This window comes from Nylanderia fulva, unplaced genomic scaffold (genome assembly GCF_048542155.1).
Source record: "Nylanderia fulva isolate GAGA-0341 unplaced genomic scaffold, ASM4854215v1 Scaffold22, whole genome shotgun sequence".
NCBI classification, from domain to species: Eukaryota; Metazoa; Arthropoda; class Insecta; order Hymenoptera; family Formicidae; genus Nylanderia; species Nylanderia fulva.
This window is the reverse complement of record NW_028190285.1, coordinates 2,606,675-2,624,338: the sequence shown is the minus strand read 5'-3', so window position 1 is coordinate 2,624,338 and position 17,664 is coordinate 2,606,675. Positions and strand designations below refer to the sequence as shown.

At 33.8% G+C, this 17,664-nt stretch overlaps 1 protein-coding gene across 3 annotated transcripts in view; it reads left to right on the top strand.

Moving 5' to 3' along the window:
- Positions 1-17,664, top strand: part of Sarm (sterile alpha and armadillo motif) — an 85,324-nt gene that overhangs the window by 54,451 nt on the left and 13,209 nt on the right. The window contains exons 1-6 of one of the 3 annotated variants that reach the window (XM_085482771.1): positions 295-656; positions 1,769-1,968; positions 10,853-10,999; positions 13,670-13,911; positions 15,234-15,492; positions 16,034-16,201. In XM_085482771.1, the coding sequence (XP_085338897.1) occupies positions 1,873-1,968; positions 10,853-10,999; positions 13,670-13,911; positions 15,234-15,492; positions 16,034-16,201 (912 nt within the window). In that variant the 5' untranslated portion in view covers positions 295-656; positions 1,769-1,872. Of the gene's footprint in view, positions 1-294; positions 657-1,768; positions 1,969-10,852; positions 11,000-13,669; positions 13,912-15,233; positions 15,493-16,033; positions 16,202-17,664 lie in introns of those variants that run through there. The other 2 variants (XM_085482770.1, XM_085482772.1) reach the window with 2 other exon arrangements.

The following is a 17,664-nucleotide window of genomic DNA, read 5'->3' as shown; positions in this document are numbered from 1 at the left end:
TCTCTTTCTCTTCCTCCTCTCTAATCAGCTGATCATTGTCACGACGACAGCGGTACCTTCCTCGTCATCGTTAGTAGACGCGCCGACTCTGTTGACGACGAAAGTGTGAATCATCGGTCTGATGATACGATATCAAGAGATCGCGCCTACAAATCGACAGTGCACTCGTGAACTCCGTGCAGTGAACAACGTATATTATATTTTCACGAGACTGTTTTTTTCGCGAACGTGTTCATCTCTAAATGTCGCAATTTTGTCATGCAGGCATGGTTTTCTCTTTATTTATTTTTCACTAATTAAATATTTGAAAGAAAAAATATATATATAATAATTATATTATAATAGTTAAAATTTATCTTAAAAGAAACCGATAATTAATTTAATTAATAATTAAAAATTTTGTGGCAATTGTGATTTTATGGCAGTGCAATATTGTGTTGTATTAATTAAATATTGCCAACGTTCGCGATGGATAGTTGTTCGGAATCGCAGCCTCGCGTATCATAATGATTGTGTGAAAATCCGCGTCTCATTGTCGCATGTAAAAGAAAAAAACAAATATATTCTTGAGATGAAAACGCATCCTTGACGCGTGCATTCTTGTATGCAAAACTCGTCGTCGGTTATAGTATCGAAGACTACGTGATTTCCTCGTGGTAAACAAAACAGAATATTTTGTTTTCTTCATTGATCGGATTGTATGCAATTTTATTGAAATAGAATACATTATATACTATTTATATGTATTCTTTACGCGATTAGTACAATTGAACAGAGTTTCACTGACACTTTTATCGAGACTGTATGTCGATCAAGAATCGCGATATGCTCGTGATAATTATAGATTAATTTCTTCGAAGCACTTGAAAAAACGTTTACTCGCAATTGCAGGAATTTCTTGTTTGTACATAAACAAGTCACTGTATTTAAACAGTTGTTTCGCGACGAATTATTGCTATACCAAAATCCAAATATTGAACTCGTCAATCTTTAATCTATAATGATAGTTTCGTTAATTGTAAGAGAGAAAATAAAATTAATTTTTTATAATTTTTATTAAAATTATTTTATTTACTCGTCTTTTTAATTATGAGGCGTATTTTCTTTTCAATTTTTCGCGTTCAAAAATTTTAAAAATATTTTAGCTCTTCTATTTTTGGAATGTTATTAAGATTAATCATACGTTACATATTTAATCTCGAAATACCGGAACTTGCTCGCGATAACGACCTTATCGTCGATTATATTCTTTGCTCGTATGCCGATAAAACATCATCTTAGGAGTTAATCGAGCAGATTCCCGCGATCTTAAAGTCTCGTCCAATAGACGTTCCGAGAAATTACGAAGGATCGAATATCGGGTTAGATCGATAACATGATTTATATAGAACGTTTTATCGTCATTCCTCCGTTCGTGTCAATAAATTACAACGTACTGAGATATCTTTTTATGAAAAATTATTCGATGCGTTGATCTTGCGTGTCGTGGGAAACTTGTCTCGCCGCATTTTCTTACGTCAACGCTGATATTGATATAAATCGCGCTGGGACGAGCTATCGATTAATTAAATTTTAACATTCAATTAAAATTAAAGATCAGAAAAACCTAGATAATTATTTGATATAATTTTATTATTTTTAAATCAAACTTATAATATATTTTCTTATATATTTATTTTTTATTATTACTAATGAGGAAAAAATTTAAATAAATTTTAATAATAGTAATCTTATTGTTAGTATCTATATAAATAAATTTTTTATTTAGGCCGAGAATAAACGTTAACAAAAAACAACTGTGAACCAGTGTGAAAATCATCGCAAATTTCTTCGAGTGTGTTTTATTCGAAAATACCATTGACCGATTCATGAATGAGCGTCGATAGAGGATTAAACATGCTGCACAAGCATGGAAGCAATTCACATGGTGCTGTATATAAGATCGGCAGAAGCGCTTTTCTAAAATCAGTAAGTCATCAGAATTACGTATATTACTTATCGTATTTTCGTTACTCGACATTTTTTCCAAATCAGAAAAAAAATTATCCGACTACGAGAAATTTTAAAATGATTTCTCTTATTTAACCCGTTCGAGATTTGTTCCCTTTTCGTATATCAAGTGAGCACCGCTGCCGATGCAGTTTACGATTCAATCACGACGTCACATCACTGCGTCACGATCCGTTACAAACGAGCGAGAGAGACGAGAGTATGTGACATCATCGTGCTAAAACGACGGGCGATGTCACATATGATCGACCTCTCTACGTAGCTGCGTCTTCGCGAGGGGGAGTTTAATCCCCCCGATGACAGCGGCCGACACGTGCGAGCGACCACGTGTACTCGCGTGCGAATGCGCGGGCAGATCGGCTCGAACGATGACTAATCGTTGTTGATTGTGTGATGATTGCCGGCGAGTTCTCCTCGCGATCGAACTCGCGTCCGGAGCATATCGATACCCGATACTCAATCGCGTTTCCCCATCTATATCCTGCATCTGAAATTAGACGCAGGCATATTTAGGGATAAAGGTGAAGAGTATAATTAACATAGGCTTTTTACTTAAGTATACGTGCATCGCAATTTATGGATTGCCAATGCAAATAAAAGTCGTCACTTTTTTTTTACAAATGAATCCTAACAATTATGATAAAATTAATCATACCTTACGTCATTTTTACAAATGTAAATTGTATTATTACGAATGAATGCTGCAAGTTCTTCAATGAATAAATTGAGATGATTCAACACGAATATAAATATATTCGTATATCGTATTTTGATTGATGGAATATTTGTTATGATGAATGCAACGTATATATGTAATGATAATATGTTAGATTTTTATTCACAAGGTTTTTTTCAAGAAGCTGTGAAGAAAAAAAACCATTTGTTTCATGCTATGCTTATTAATAATAATGAGTGCCATTATCACATTTTTTACGCATTTGAATTAGTTGCAGCAAATTATTTTTTTCTTTATAACAAATATCTATAAAAATATTAAATGATTACATGATTTATATTATTTCATATTACTAGAAAATTACAAATTTATATAGACAAAAAGAGGAATAATAGAAATTAAAAAATTTTATTATTTGAAATAAAATTAAGATGTAAATAAATTCTAATTTATATAGCATGGTAACATTTTAATTTACACATGAATTAAGAATTAGAAAGATAATATTTCCGAAATCTTTTTAAAATCCTTATACAATTTTTTAAAATTATATATTGTAGCAATTTTTAAAGAACAATATTTTATTAAAAAATAATACTCTCAAGAAATAATAAAATATTTGCAAAAAGGTGTGATACGTATTATGATGGACGATAGTCTCTCAAAGCTTGGAAATGTTTTTTCGCATGTTTCGTAATCGGGATTTTACAACGCATTTAAAACGCACTTCGCAAATTCTTCGAACCATCTTGGACATTCTTTACGACAGCGTCGCGACGCAAGTAAAATTTTACAAACGTGTTAATAGTCACTTCTCAGTAGTGAATCGTCTCGGAATCATCTTGGCTTTCATTTTCATTCTTCTTGGAACAATTCACGAGCTTTTCTTGAGTATCTACGTTTTTTCTAATAAGTCAATTACTTAATAAAAGCATTTTTCTTATACCAATAAATATCTTATACGTATAAAAAAACCATTGTATAATATTTTTTTCTTGAAAGAAGTCATCAGATATTTAAAAAAATAATTTTAAAAATAAAAACTTATATTTTAAAACTTTTTATCTATTTATCTATATTTATAGTAATTTATATTTTATGAAACTCGAATTTATCGTAACTCTTATTTATGATGATATATTCTTATTTATATCGTTTATGCATTCTTATTGTCTTTTGACTATTGCGTGAGCGCCGATAATAGCGATGATAACATCATATTTATCGCAAACAGCGTTATCAAGTACGATGAAGTTTGCGTGTATGCTTCACGGTGCGGAAATGCCAGGTGTATATTAATAAGTATGTCAACTACTTTCAGCCACGACGCGGCTATATATTCTATTTGTTGAATTTTTATTATCAATAACGATGAATTTGTGCGTGAAATGGTGCGTGTTTCGTCTTTCTTGAACGCACGTTTGTATCAATGATGTTTCGGCAAAACATCAAATAATTAGTCAGTTCATTGTCCACTCATCGGATTATTCGAAAGAATTTCTTGTTTATTCGTGTCAATCTCAAATCATCTGCCAATCAATCGTCAAATCTTTGTGTTTGATCGCATTTCTTATCGAAAGTTTAGCAAAAAAGACAGACATTTGTTTCTAGCAAAAGATATCAAGAAAGTGACATAAGACTTTTTGCGACAGATTTATTAATTCGTAAGTATCATAAATATATCTGAAATTTTATATAAGAAAAAGATAAGGAATAATTACAAAGCCTTAATTTTGAATGCTTCTTAGAGATAATCGAAGATAATTTTTTATAACACATTTCGCTAATTATACATATTACATTTTACATTTTATATTTAATTTTATTTTTGAAAAGAGGAAAATAAGAATGAAAATGATAGATTTAAACGTGCCTTTTATTGGCAGCACCGAAATAATTAGATAATAGACAAGATGATATAAGAATGATTATATTATAATTAACATAATAAATTTTTAATTTATGATAGCGTATTCAATCTTTGCATTTTTTAAACATAAAATATATAGTATCGAATAAGACTAAATACATTAAATAAGAAAAAAATCATACAAAAATTAAATAAATCATCGAGATGAAATAAAATTTTTTATTTGCTTTAAAATTAAAAACTCGAAAGTCTCATTTTTAAGACGATTATAAACGCGTCCAGAATTTCTATCGTGATATAATCATAACAGCTGGCCTCTTTTATACCGCGCATAACCGGTGGCACATATACGTGTGCATGAAAACGCGTTTCTTCTTGCATCTTGACGTTCGGCACAAGGCACCTTTGTTGAAGACATTACAAGTGTAATATATTACACGTGTAATATATCGCGTAGGAAAAATTTTACTAGTAACGCCAAATGATGAATAATATTTTAACGACGATTTGCATTCGAAATGATCAACAAATAAAAATTCACATAATTGCGTACAAGAATATCATTACTCTTTTTCCTTCTGAAAAATTTTTAAAAAATTTCTAGAAAACTTTGTGCTTATCGATCGTCATTTCCGTACAATATACAAAATTATAAAGTAGAAAAGTTTTAAATATAATTCGTTAAAACAGAAACAGTTAATATACGAAAGTTGAATTAACTTAAAAAAAATTAAAAAATAAATAAAAATAAAATTGTTTCAACAATAGAGATAATTTTTACAAGTCAAAATAGTCAAGAGGAGAGCAAATTTTCTTTTCTTTTCTGTTCAAGCCAAATTTTTTGTTAATCTAATATAATTTCGTGTGTATGTTATATTCGTCTAAATATTTGATAGTAAAATCTGCGATTTTATTTAACTCTAATTTCCACTTTGGATTTTTTCGAAAGACTTCGCATCGCGATCTTTTATAATATCGACGATTACTCGAACAGCTTTCAGCTAATGAGAGAGTTGAGCAAAAGCGTGAGCAACAGCTAAGCAGCGTGTTCTAAATTGTTATTGCCGTCGGGCACAGGAAAAAGCCACTCGCAAACGCTATTTACGGCGGCCGTAAATCAAACGGCGCCGAAGAGCGCGTGGCTGCTGCGACGCGACGCGACCAGAGGCGTGAAATATATTCGCGTGTAGTTCGTTCGAACCATCGAGACCCTCCGTCGTGCTCGTATATTTATTCAACGAGTCCCAACATAGGAATCGTTGCTTTTGAACTTCGAGGAGGGACTCTCGAGATTCCAGGATCGAAATCGCTGACTGATTCTAATCCTCGAATCTCCTCGATCGGAATTGAAGATGGAATCGTCGAGTCGAGGTTGAATTCCATCACGAAATAATAAATTCCTAGAATTTTGTTGACTAAACATATTAACGGAAAATGATATAAATTATAAATGAAGGTTTCGAGGAAATTATATTAATAATAATATTCGCAAAAATATGTCGACAGAGTTATGTCAATTACAATTAAATGGAATATATTTTTAATAATGCATGATGGAGTTTTCGTTATGCGCCGCGAGTACACCCGGTATAATTTCACCGAAATTCCGCGGCTACGCGTTTCCTTGCGCACCTCGCCGAACCGCATTCCGCTCTTTGCGTCTCTCTTTTCCGCAGATGGAATACCAGATTTCTTTCTTCGCGGGCGATGCTTTGCGGTCGATACTGATTTATGGTAGTTGAGTTAAGCGATTTTCGTGCAAGGATACCCTGACAAAGTGGCTGCGGGTGATTATTTATATTCTTCCGAGGAGAGAGAGAGAGAAAAAAAAGATAAAAAAAAGATGCAAGTAAAATGAAATGAATCTTTTAAAAGTAAAAATTTTGAAGTAATTCTGAGATAACAAAATACATATAGATGAAAGAGGAAAATTGCCTCATGTTGTGATATCTTAAAGAAAATCTGACTTAAGAATTTTTTCACCGATGCGCTTTGTATTCTTCATCGAATAGAAGATAAGGAAGATCCGGCATTCCTTTAGAACATACTCGTAAATCAGTCAAAAAGACTGTCACGTGCGGGTCGTGTATTGTCTCATTGAAAAATACTTAATTATTATTGTAATTTTATTCTTAATCTTGTTCTCTTATCGGAGTGTATTTAAATAATTATGTCTATTCTCTTTTCTCTCCAACAATGTAGTTTTTTTTTCTTTTTTTTTAAATTTGTTGAATGCCAAGCAGGTTTTATTTAATTTCCTACAAAATAAAAAAAATTGTAACTATACAATGAATGATAATACGACGAATATGAACGATATTAATACGATAATAAAATGAGTATATATGTATATTGTGTAATATGTGAAGTCACATTATAAATATTGCACATTCCGCATTTATCATTCCGCGGTAAGATCAATGAAAGACGATGTAGAAAAATGAATGAAGCGGCAAGTTCTTCGATGATTCTGCTAGAATTGCTCCCTCGTAAACTTTCTACCACAAGTGGCAAAGCACTTCAACAGATGCACTGTCAGCCAGAGAGATAGGGAAAGAGACGAGTTGCTTACATAACGTCGCAGCGACAACGCTGACAAAAAGCGTCGTCTCTTCGTCACCGTCGTTCTGGGAAACGAGCATTTATTGTTGTCCCACTTGTGCGTGCAATTTCTCGTCTTAATCGACATCAAAAAATCTATTGTTTTTACAAAACGATTAGCTTCCCGGAATTGCGGTATTAATTAGAACATACCTTCAACTCTCTCGATATAATCTTTTATTTTAATTTTCTTTAAATGCGCGCGTAAAATTTTATTAATTCCGCGCACTTCTTATACTAGATTAACCTTCGAATATATTATATATTTTTATACATAAATCAACACGTCTAATGAAGAGAAAAGAAAATTTTATTTTATTTATCTTTTAGAATTATTTTCCATTTTTGCAGCAAGATTCTATTCTAACTATCTATTTAACCTTGTTTTATATAATTCAGCTCTGCTAATATTTTATCGCTTAATTTATCTAATTGATGTTCTATTCAATCTCTAACATAATTATTCTATTATTCAATTTAAAACTTTGTTCTGAACGAGAGATAAAAACCAGACAGAGTTCGTAAACTCTTGTCACGCTACCATTTAAATCTCCTGTGTCATTTTAACTCGCCGGCGCTCACGTGCGCGCGCGGCGGCGCGGCGTCACGTGACGCGGTCACGTGACCCTGCGCTTCGCGCCGCGCGAGCGGTGACGTCGCTCCTCAGTGCGAGCGCGACCGGCGCGCGCGATGTATCTCGATTGTGGGGTTGTGTTGTTTTCGTTCCTCGTGCCAGCAGTCGTCGCCGGTACGCAACGTGCTACTATCCGTTCGCGCAACCTCGGCTCTCTCGTTGCCGACCCGCCGTAACAACGACAACGTGCAGTCCATTTGTCCTCGGGATCTCTTCTCTCCTCCTATCGTCGTCGATCTCTCTTGTCGCCGCCACGGACGAACTACGTGTGGACTACGTGGCGAACGGACGCCAGCGAGTGTCAGCTGGGTGCGCATTTTTATCTTTCTTCTCTCGTTATTTCATCGTCGCGTCGCAGGATGATCAGATAGATCCGAGGAAGAAAATTAGAGTTTTCTCTGATACTCCTGAAAATTCGAGCGTTTAAAAATATTCGAGATAATCGTCAGTCTAGACAGGTTTTTTCCTTGTGTTATATATATGATTAGGGATCATGGAATTACTAGGGACAGTCTCATGCTGCACGCTTTCGAAGACAGACGATCCGTTTTCGTTTCTCTCTTACTCGACTGCGTGTCAGCTGTTCGGGAACTGCACATTAAGCGGTCGTTCGCGCGTACAAAGATACGCGGTTGGACGCTCGCCTGCAGCTTCCGGTTGGTTTCCTCGTAAATTCAGAAAACCAAACCTAACCTGACACTTTATTAAACCTATTGGTCGAAATTTTAGTTTTTTCTGTACTTTTTTAGTCTATTAATTTTTTTCGTCAATTTAAATTTATTAAATATGTAGTCTTTAGAAAGAAAGAGAAAAGAAAATAATAAAATTGGTTTTAAGACTTGATTTATAGGTACACTTTGATATTTGTAGCTGAAATATTTTAACCCACTTGATCGGAAAGACTCAAGATCCTTGACTTTAAAGATGTACCACTTTTGGAGTATGTACTTTCTCTCTCTGTTTTTATTAGTTTTGAATATTCAAAATGATTCTTGTTGACCTCTCTCAATGCTGAGTGTTTACAGAGTTATGTTTTTTTATTTAATAAATTTAATTTAAATACTTTATTGAATAATATATACAGGTATTATACGTACGTACAATAGTTAAATGTATTTGTAATTATATACAATATTATGTGACAACAATAATACAATATTGAAGCACAATAATAGATAATATTTTAGAAGCTAAGGGATTAAGCTAATATTATTGAATCGGGTTTGTTTTTCTTCTAATCGAAAGAGAATAAATCGCTATGCTACGCGATGCTAAATATTATCTCGAAAGATGCCGGATATTGCGTCTCTCGCATATACACGCGTATTGCACGCGCCCACGCCTATGCAAATCCCGCGGAATTATCGAAAGAGTGCATGCATGGAATGTAACGTATCGCCCATCCACGCACGTCTCGCGATAGTTGCACTTGTCCCGATTATATAGTTGCTGCATTCGAGTCGCAAAACGAGCTTGAATGCAGTGCAACAATACTATGGTGGCACATCACGCTGTATTTTGACACGTTCGACTAATTAAACATTATTACGTGTTGCATAAAGTTTATTGCGTAAATAATTAAATGGCAATTTAATTATTTAGTAATTAAAATTAATGAAAATGCCGAATTTATTAGATAATATCATTAAGTGTGTATGTCTGTAAATCGCCCAACATTTGAACGTGAAGTTTATTTCTTTTTATTGTGTCACGTATTATATTCTCCGCATTTCCAGGAATATTAAAACACTCGAAGTGTTCGTTTTGATGGCTGCATTATTTACATTGTAAAATTACTTATGTAATGTGTAACTGCGTACAGATGATGCAACCGCAGAATCTAAGAATTTCATAAAAAGAAAATAAAAATAGATATTGTAGAGCGGTTAATTTCGAAATCGATTTTACAACATCTTTGATAATTAATTATTATTTTCTTTGATCTTTAATTTATACAGAATATCTTAAAATAACAGACATTTAGCTCCGATTACGGAGAAGAGAAGAGATGAAAAAAATAGTTTGATTTATGAAATGATTTATGAAATACGCTCATTTATACGCATATTACATTCATGCTTTATTTGCATATGGCTTGGTATATTAATTATCCGCGAAAGAACTTTCTAATGAGAGATCATTCTGGAATCGTTCCACGACATGTATTCGCGTACAAGCTATTACACAATTATCGGACGAGTTTAATCGAACATCCAGCGTTTTATGTCGACCTCGAGCGGCCTCGAGCATATCCGATAGCATTTCCATCAACGAGCTTAGTATCCCGCTGTTACAGCGACTGGGGAATCACACTACGCGAGAGTTGAAAGCCTGATCACCTTAATAGAATATCAGGCGAGATCCGGGTTCGATCGTGCGTTTCTCGAACTTTTTATTAACGAACGTGTGGGAGCACACTTTGCATATTTCGCTCGTTTAAGCAAACGCATAGTTTTGTAGTTGCAACACGTAGTTCCGGTCAACGCCGATCAAAGCCTGTTCCTCGAGTCTTGTCTGGTTTCGCCTGGTCTGATCTTGCCAAAGTTCGGCACTGCCAATCACTTCTCAGAGTTTATTATTAGGCCCGATGCAGACGAGATGCAGCTTTGATTAGCGCGCAATTAAAACGCTCGTGCACACACGTTTGTCAATATATATATTTGTGTTAGAAATCAAATGAAGAAACATTTTTATTACGCATTTTTATTTTACTCAAATATATACACAGAGAGGAGAATTTTTCCTTAAAATTAACCCTGAAAATCATGGTAATCGTAAAGGCAATATATGACATTGGAAGAATTTTATAAGAATTTCATCTACCACAATAAGATATAAAATAAGTTTAATTAATTTTATTACGTACATAATTATTACTATTTTTTATTGTGTTTAATATTAATAGGGAAACTCTCTTAAAATTCTTTCAATATACAAAATTGTCCCACGATTTTCAGGGTGAATTCTAAGAGAAAATTATCTTGTAAACATATATAAATATTTTATATATTCTTCGTGTGCGTGATATTTCATTAACGATGCGTCGATATGTCTGTTACAGATGTCGGAGTTTCCAGTGGACGGAAGCGAAAACGGGGACATGCAGACCGTCATGGAGAACTTCCAAAAGAAGAACAATTTGGTGTCCGCCAGGACGCACCATGTCAGCCATGGTCATCATCCGCAGGTCACCACCACGTCGTCGCAGGTGAGATGATCTCTTGCTTTTTCCTCTTCTCCTCTTTACTTGTTTTTCAAATATTTGCTGCTCATACTTGACTTCGAGACGCGATTCTCTGGGAAGAAGAAAAAATATCGTCACTCGCTTGCATATCTCTGCGAGAATCGTCTACGTTTCGAGTATTTTCTGCTAATTCACACGCGCGAGAGAGATATGACTTTTATTATAGGTTTTGAAAATTTATCACACCTGTGCAAACTTTAAAGACGGTCTTTCTTTTTATAAATAAGAGGGATATTAACGACAGAAGCGAGAAAAAGTTATATTAATTGTTAAATCGAATCGTAAATCACCCTTGCACTTTTGTATATTATTCTTTTATCAAATCCAAATCATACAAGTTATTAAATTATTAATTTCGAAGAAAAAAACAAGTAAAATTTTTCACGCGCTATATATTTGGATGTAACTCGAAAATCTACGCACTCTTCTGCACACTTTGCACATCTTTGTGCACATTTAGCAGAAACGAGTCGCAGTATGTGCTGCAATATTTATTTGGCCTCATCGCTGCTTCGAGGAAACATGATCGTTGTCTTTTTCGCAACTATTTCCTCTAACTCGATTACATATGCCAGGATTACGCATTTTCGCGTTAAACAGAAACGGGTGTCCGCGCCGTTTTCGACACCTACACTCGAGACGAATTTCCTGAAAGTGTACAAGGAAATTTCGATTATTCATTATGAGTTTGTCGCGACAATCCGCTAAAAGCGCTGAAAATAAATAATCGTCATCGCTCGTTAAAGTCGGTCGATTCGGCTAACTGTCAACGCTTTCCCTTCTCATTTAATTTATTTTTCTATTTTAAGATGTAAAATTTAATTTTCAGAGAATATTTATTATTATTATTAATATTGAATATATTATATATTATTATATTTTTATATTGGGTATATTAATTACAAATTACTTGATTTCAATCAATAAATTATATAACTTAAATCTTTCCGAACTTAATCTGATTTGGAAAGTCGCAAAAACAATGTTATTTTCTGCTATAAATACACTATGTAATTAATTAATTAATGTAATTGCGAAATCTCGTGATTCGCGAATCCAACGTTTGTGTGAAACGTCGTCGACGACATGTGACTTCGATCGCGATTCAACGTTGAAATGACTTTTACGAGTGAAATCATTTATCGGTCCATCTCCGCTAATCATCGTGTAATCAGAAATCACGATCGCTCAACGAATGATTGTAGACATTTACGCAATATTGTCGCCCACGTGCACTTTTTCCCACTAGAAGTCAATTCCGCGCAATCTCCCGGTGAACCTTGATGTCGCATTTCAAGGTCCCTTCTATCGACGTTTTCTTGCTTTCGAGAGAACATTGCCTCTTTCTAAATTTAGCGGACCCTTTTCGTCTTTAGTCGTTTTATCTCGCGCCTCGTAATGATTCCTGGCCGACCGCCAGCAATCATTGCTGTGATATTACCCTCATATATGCATAAATACTGTTTACATTTCTTCTTTACACCTTTCTCGAAGAATTGTTTCTTCGAGGTATCCTTTCAACTTTTATGAGCAATATAATGCAAACCATTAGATTTGTATAAAGGTTTTAATATCATGTATGTCGAACGGAATTGAAAATAAAATATTGCACAGAAGAATTTTGAAATAAGTTTATTATTAATTTAGATTTTAATGTATATATTTTATAAGAGAAACAAATTTTTTAATAAAAGTTTAAGTTAATAAATTTTATTTAAAATACAACTGAAAAAGTAAATAAACTTGATAATTATATTAAATAATTATTACGGTTTTGTAATTAAGAATTTTCTCTTCTATTAAAAACAAATAGATTTATATTATGTTAGAATAATGTTTTAATACAAGAGAGAGTATACATTTTCGGTATAAATTTAAATCAAAAAGATTTATTCTGTTAATCTCGAAAATTAAAAAGGAAATGATTACTATATGGAAAGAGGCAATTTGCATGTTAGGTACATCATATAATTATTATGAACATTATATGTATATATTTTACTTATGATTATATTTATTATTATATTCTCATATTAGATGAATCGAAAAATTCAGAATCTTACAATTAGTATGAAACCGCCCACTCTCTGACCCTGACGCACTTACTAATCCTATTGATATATTTTAATTTTATTAATTTACTTTGACGTTAATTATCATATCAATGATCAATTAGATAAATTACGCTATGTATTACTTTTAATTGCAAGGAAACTGACGTTTTAAAATGAATAATTAGAAATAAATCAGGAGGTTACAAGCTCCGATATACAATAGATTGATATTTTTAAACAAATAACTTTATTATAATTTCTAGTTCTATTTACTTGCGAAATAAATGTATATTATACAGAAAACTTCGATTCACGCGAAGGAATTATTTGTCGTCAATTTTATTTTATATTGCTTTCGTAAATAAAAAATAATATCTATGTCCTTGTTGCATTTAAAAGGTCAGTTTCAGAAAAAGTGGGCCGTTTAAATAAATGACACATTATAAGTTGAAAATGAAAAGGGAAAAAAGAAAAAGGCGAGATATTATGATAAAGGTAAAAGATAAAAGAGAGGGGGCGAAAGATATGAGTCATCCTGCGTGGATCTTAAATAGAACGAAAACGGCTTTTGACTCGACAGATGCTGACGACAAACCAGAGCCAACGCCAGAGTAGTAGCAGCACTAGTACCACTAGTAGTAGCAGCAGCAGAGTGGCCAAGTCCTCGCAGAGGATCCTCACCTCGTCCTCGTCGAGTGAGATGAAGGCGAGCTCCATGAAGAGTGATTTGACGGAACTCAAGCGCGGCATCTCGGAGATGAAAAACATCTCGACCAATTTTTCGCAGCGACTGCGTAGCAGTATGGAGAACCTCGTGGACAGGTAATTTATTCTCAAGTCGAAATTAGATTTAACTCTAGATTGTAAAGGATTGGAGCGATTCTACTAATTACTGAGAATCTTGATGTAGTGTTTAATAGAGGTATTTTGAACGAATGTGTATACCGAATACATATGTCATGTTGAATGTTTTGCGAAAATTATAGGTACGTGATTTTGGGTACTTTTCTCGTACAGGTAATTGATATTTTTAGAATATCTTCGAGTTTGCCAGCGTGACGAATCTAATATTCATCGTCGTGATATATATTTGGCTATTTCAGCACGCAGTTATATTTTTTCAAATTATACAGTTATATATTTTTTTAATTGAATAACGGATAAGTTACTCCTAAATATAATAGAGTATTATGTCGATATTTGGGGTTTTATAGTACTTAGTTTTTTTGATAATATTTTGTTAGTTTATCAAAGATTAAATAAAATAAGATTTTTATTACAAAAGCGAAAAATAGAAATAACCCGTTAAAATATTCGGCTGCTAAAAATTCGCCGATCTAATTCGCAGTACACAAAAATTCAAAGGCTTTAGCTGTCAGTAGTAATTTGAGAAATAGTTGACTTTATCTTTCAGTGAAAATTCAGAGGCTCTCGCCTTCAATCTCTCCAGTTACTAAAAGCTCAGTGATTCATCTCCTTCGATGTCTAAAAGTGCAGACACGCGTTTAAGTTCAACTAAAATTTTCGTAACTGAAAGCTCGGAAACGCGTCAACGGTGAATATTTGTATATATGTATAATTCCGATTTGCGTGTTATTTTCAAGTCGAACAGTTTATTTTTAACGCATTGCTCACGTGTCATTTTACATACTTTGGAACGTGAAATAATCTTTCGTTGCGATTATATCACGCAGCGAAAGATAAATAAAGAACAATGTATACAAATTTACTAATCTGTATAAAAATAGCCTAAAATGTTTTGTCTGCTAACTGTGTATTTTGTCAATCAATAGTGATATATTATATTCTTATGATCATATTATTGTTTTCATAAGCTAGTTCATTATCAATGAAACGAGAGTACTTAAAAACATTGAGAATTGTACAATAAAATTTGTTTCCACGAACTTTTTTTTATGTATTTATAAGTTACTAATTTTTTAAAATTAGAAAAAATAAATGACGCGAAATTTCTTTTCTGAAAAAAATGTCGACTTATAAATTTATTTCATTTTATTTTTATTTCACGTATGTGTGCCAATTATTCTTTTCTGGATAATTATTGGATCGAAATATACAGGTACATCATAAACTAATAAAGATTTCGATATTATACGAATCCCTTTTTTCTGGATATTTTGCAGAGATGGCAATGGACCGGAAGAGACCAATCTCACGGAACCGTTAGTGACTTTTCCGGATCCGGATACGCCGCCACCTGTCAGCGATGCTGTCACATTGACGGGCGGTTCTCCGTCCCAATTAAGTTCCCTGAATTCCCTGAACAATCTTCATCACGGGATGAGCCCACCAATAAACATGCCTAATATAGCTAATCTACCTGCCGGCCAGGAAACTATGAAGTTTGAACAGAAGAAGATGACCAGCGCATCTAAAACAAAGGTGAGCATATCTTTTTTATCTATCATTATTTTTTATTATCTCTTTAATATTGATGAAAAAATGATCAATGTTTTATATCATTTATAATTGAATTATTAATATTATATTTGTTATTAATTAAAAAATAATTAATATAGATAAATAATTAAATACAACAATAGTAAAATTAAATAATAAAATAATTTTCATTTTCATTTATATAAACGGAAATTAAAAACTATTTCTCTAAAACTCTTCAGCAAATCTTCGGGTATTCCCTGAAAATATTGTACATTTGATAAGAAATCGCGGATGATTCAGCTAGGATTTGTCGTGTGTAGCTTGCGTTCGATAGACATTACGAACATTGACGATAGACGCGGAGCGGATGTTTGATGATTGAGGTGCGGCTTCCTCCGAGTAGTCTAGGTCAAGGATTTTGAATCCATTTCCGAAAGAGTGTGTGTCGCACTTTAATATTGAGCATAAAGCATCTCGGATATCACCAATTTGTCTGATTTTATTTTTCTTTTGCGCTCAATCGTCGATTTGTTTTCACTAGGTCGTGACAGATGGATTTAGCGCCGAAAAAGCGACGGCGAATAGCGCCGAAATGAGAGCCCTACAAGCTGGCGACGTCTCGTACAAGGAACAGAGCGCTGCGACGGCGGCGAGAGCGCGTGTCGAGCTCGACGGCGTCTCGGCAGAGAAAAGCGTCGCTGCTGCGAGGGTGAGTACAATTTATTTTTCAAAATAAATACAAAACTGCCCGATTGAATCATTGAAAAAAATTGGCGTATGCCGTTCAAGAAATTATGACAGTTGTATTTATAGGAAATCAAAGAGAAACAGTAAATGTGTATGCGAGACATAAATGGAAATAAATATAAATAATATACAAATAAATAAATACGAAAAAAATACAGACCGATATATATTAAATATTAAAATAAAAATATTTGCGAATATAAATCGAAAGTCACAAATGCATAAAGCTCGAACTTTTTGCGCTCTTATCATTTGACGTGTAACGTAAAGCATGTACAAACACGATCAGAATTTATGAGAGAGTTGTGTATTTTAATACCTCTTGTAATTAAGGAAGTTCATAAAGAGATTCGCGCGTATTCGTATAGAATGTGGTAGGCTGAATGAAAAAGCGTGGGTGGGACAAAAGAGACTCTTTCAAGGTTTTCAAGGCGTCTGCTCTCGCTCTCTCTTTCTCTCTGAGCCTGACCTTTCTCGTTTCGGCGACAAAAGGACCGAGAGGAAGAAGACTCTGTGGGTGCGGCCGCGCGTGGCGAATAATTTGGCACGGAAACCTAGCGCGGGTAAGGCGCTGTTGCGAGGGTCGTTGACACACGCGTGCGTTCCGTTTTCCTTCAACAACGGTGTTGCTCCGTACTCGTCACGTTGCACACGATGAAATGCGAAGCTGCGCAGTGGAAATCGCGAATAAGATCTCTCGATTTTATTTTCACGATTTGCGGAAGAGCCGATAAAGAAAATTCATTTTTCACGGATAAGATTGTTTAGCTGCATTTACAGAAATATACTTATTTGACATTTTGTTTAAAAATTAAATTTAAAAAATATTTTCCCGCGAAGTTCTAGTGCTTGTGTGTGAATATATTTTTAACTGTAATAATAATATATTTCATTCGATATTTTTGAGATAGCAGAGAGTTTCCATCAACTATCAATTACGCTTAATTTTTAAATACATAAGACCTTTATATAGAAAATATAAAGAAAAAATTCGTGTAAGAAAAGAAACAGAAGCATCATGTCATCTCGGAAGTAATTATTTAATATATTTGAGCTAAATTTCAATTATGTTACATATATATATATATATATATTTGAATAATGTTAAGGGAGTGATATAACGTAACAATATAATTGAATTAAGACAGATTGCTCGAAATACATCTCTGTCTCGCAGCATTTCAATGTTTTTGTTTAAGTTAACGCTAATTTCATCAGGCTGCTCTTGTATACGTATATGTATCTGATAGCGACCAATCTCGACCTTGATTATCAGCCAAGGCGATGATTTCGCAAAAAATACCGCTTGTTACCGCGAGATACAAGCAGACGTCGCAACAAGCGGTAAATTCGCGAATGCTCTCGTGTAATCGTGAGACGTCGTGTCGTTCGTCAGTTTGGCTCGCGTTCAAAAATGCGCATGAT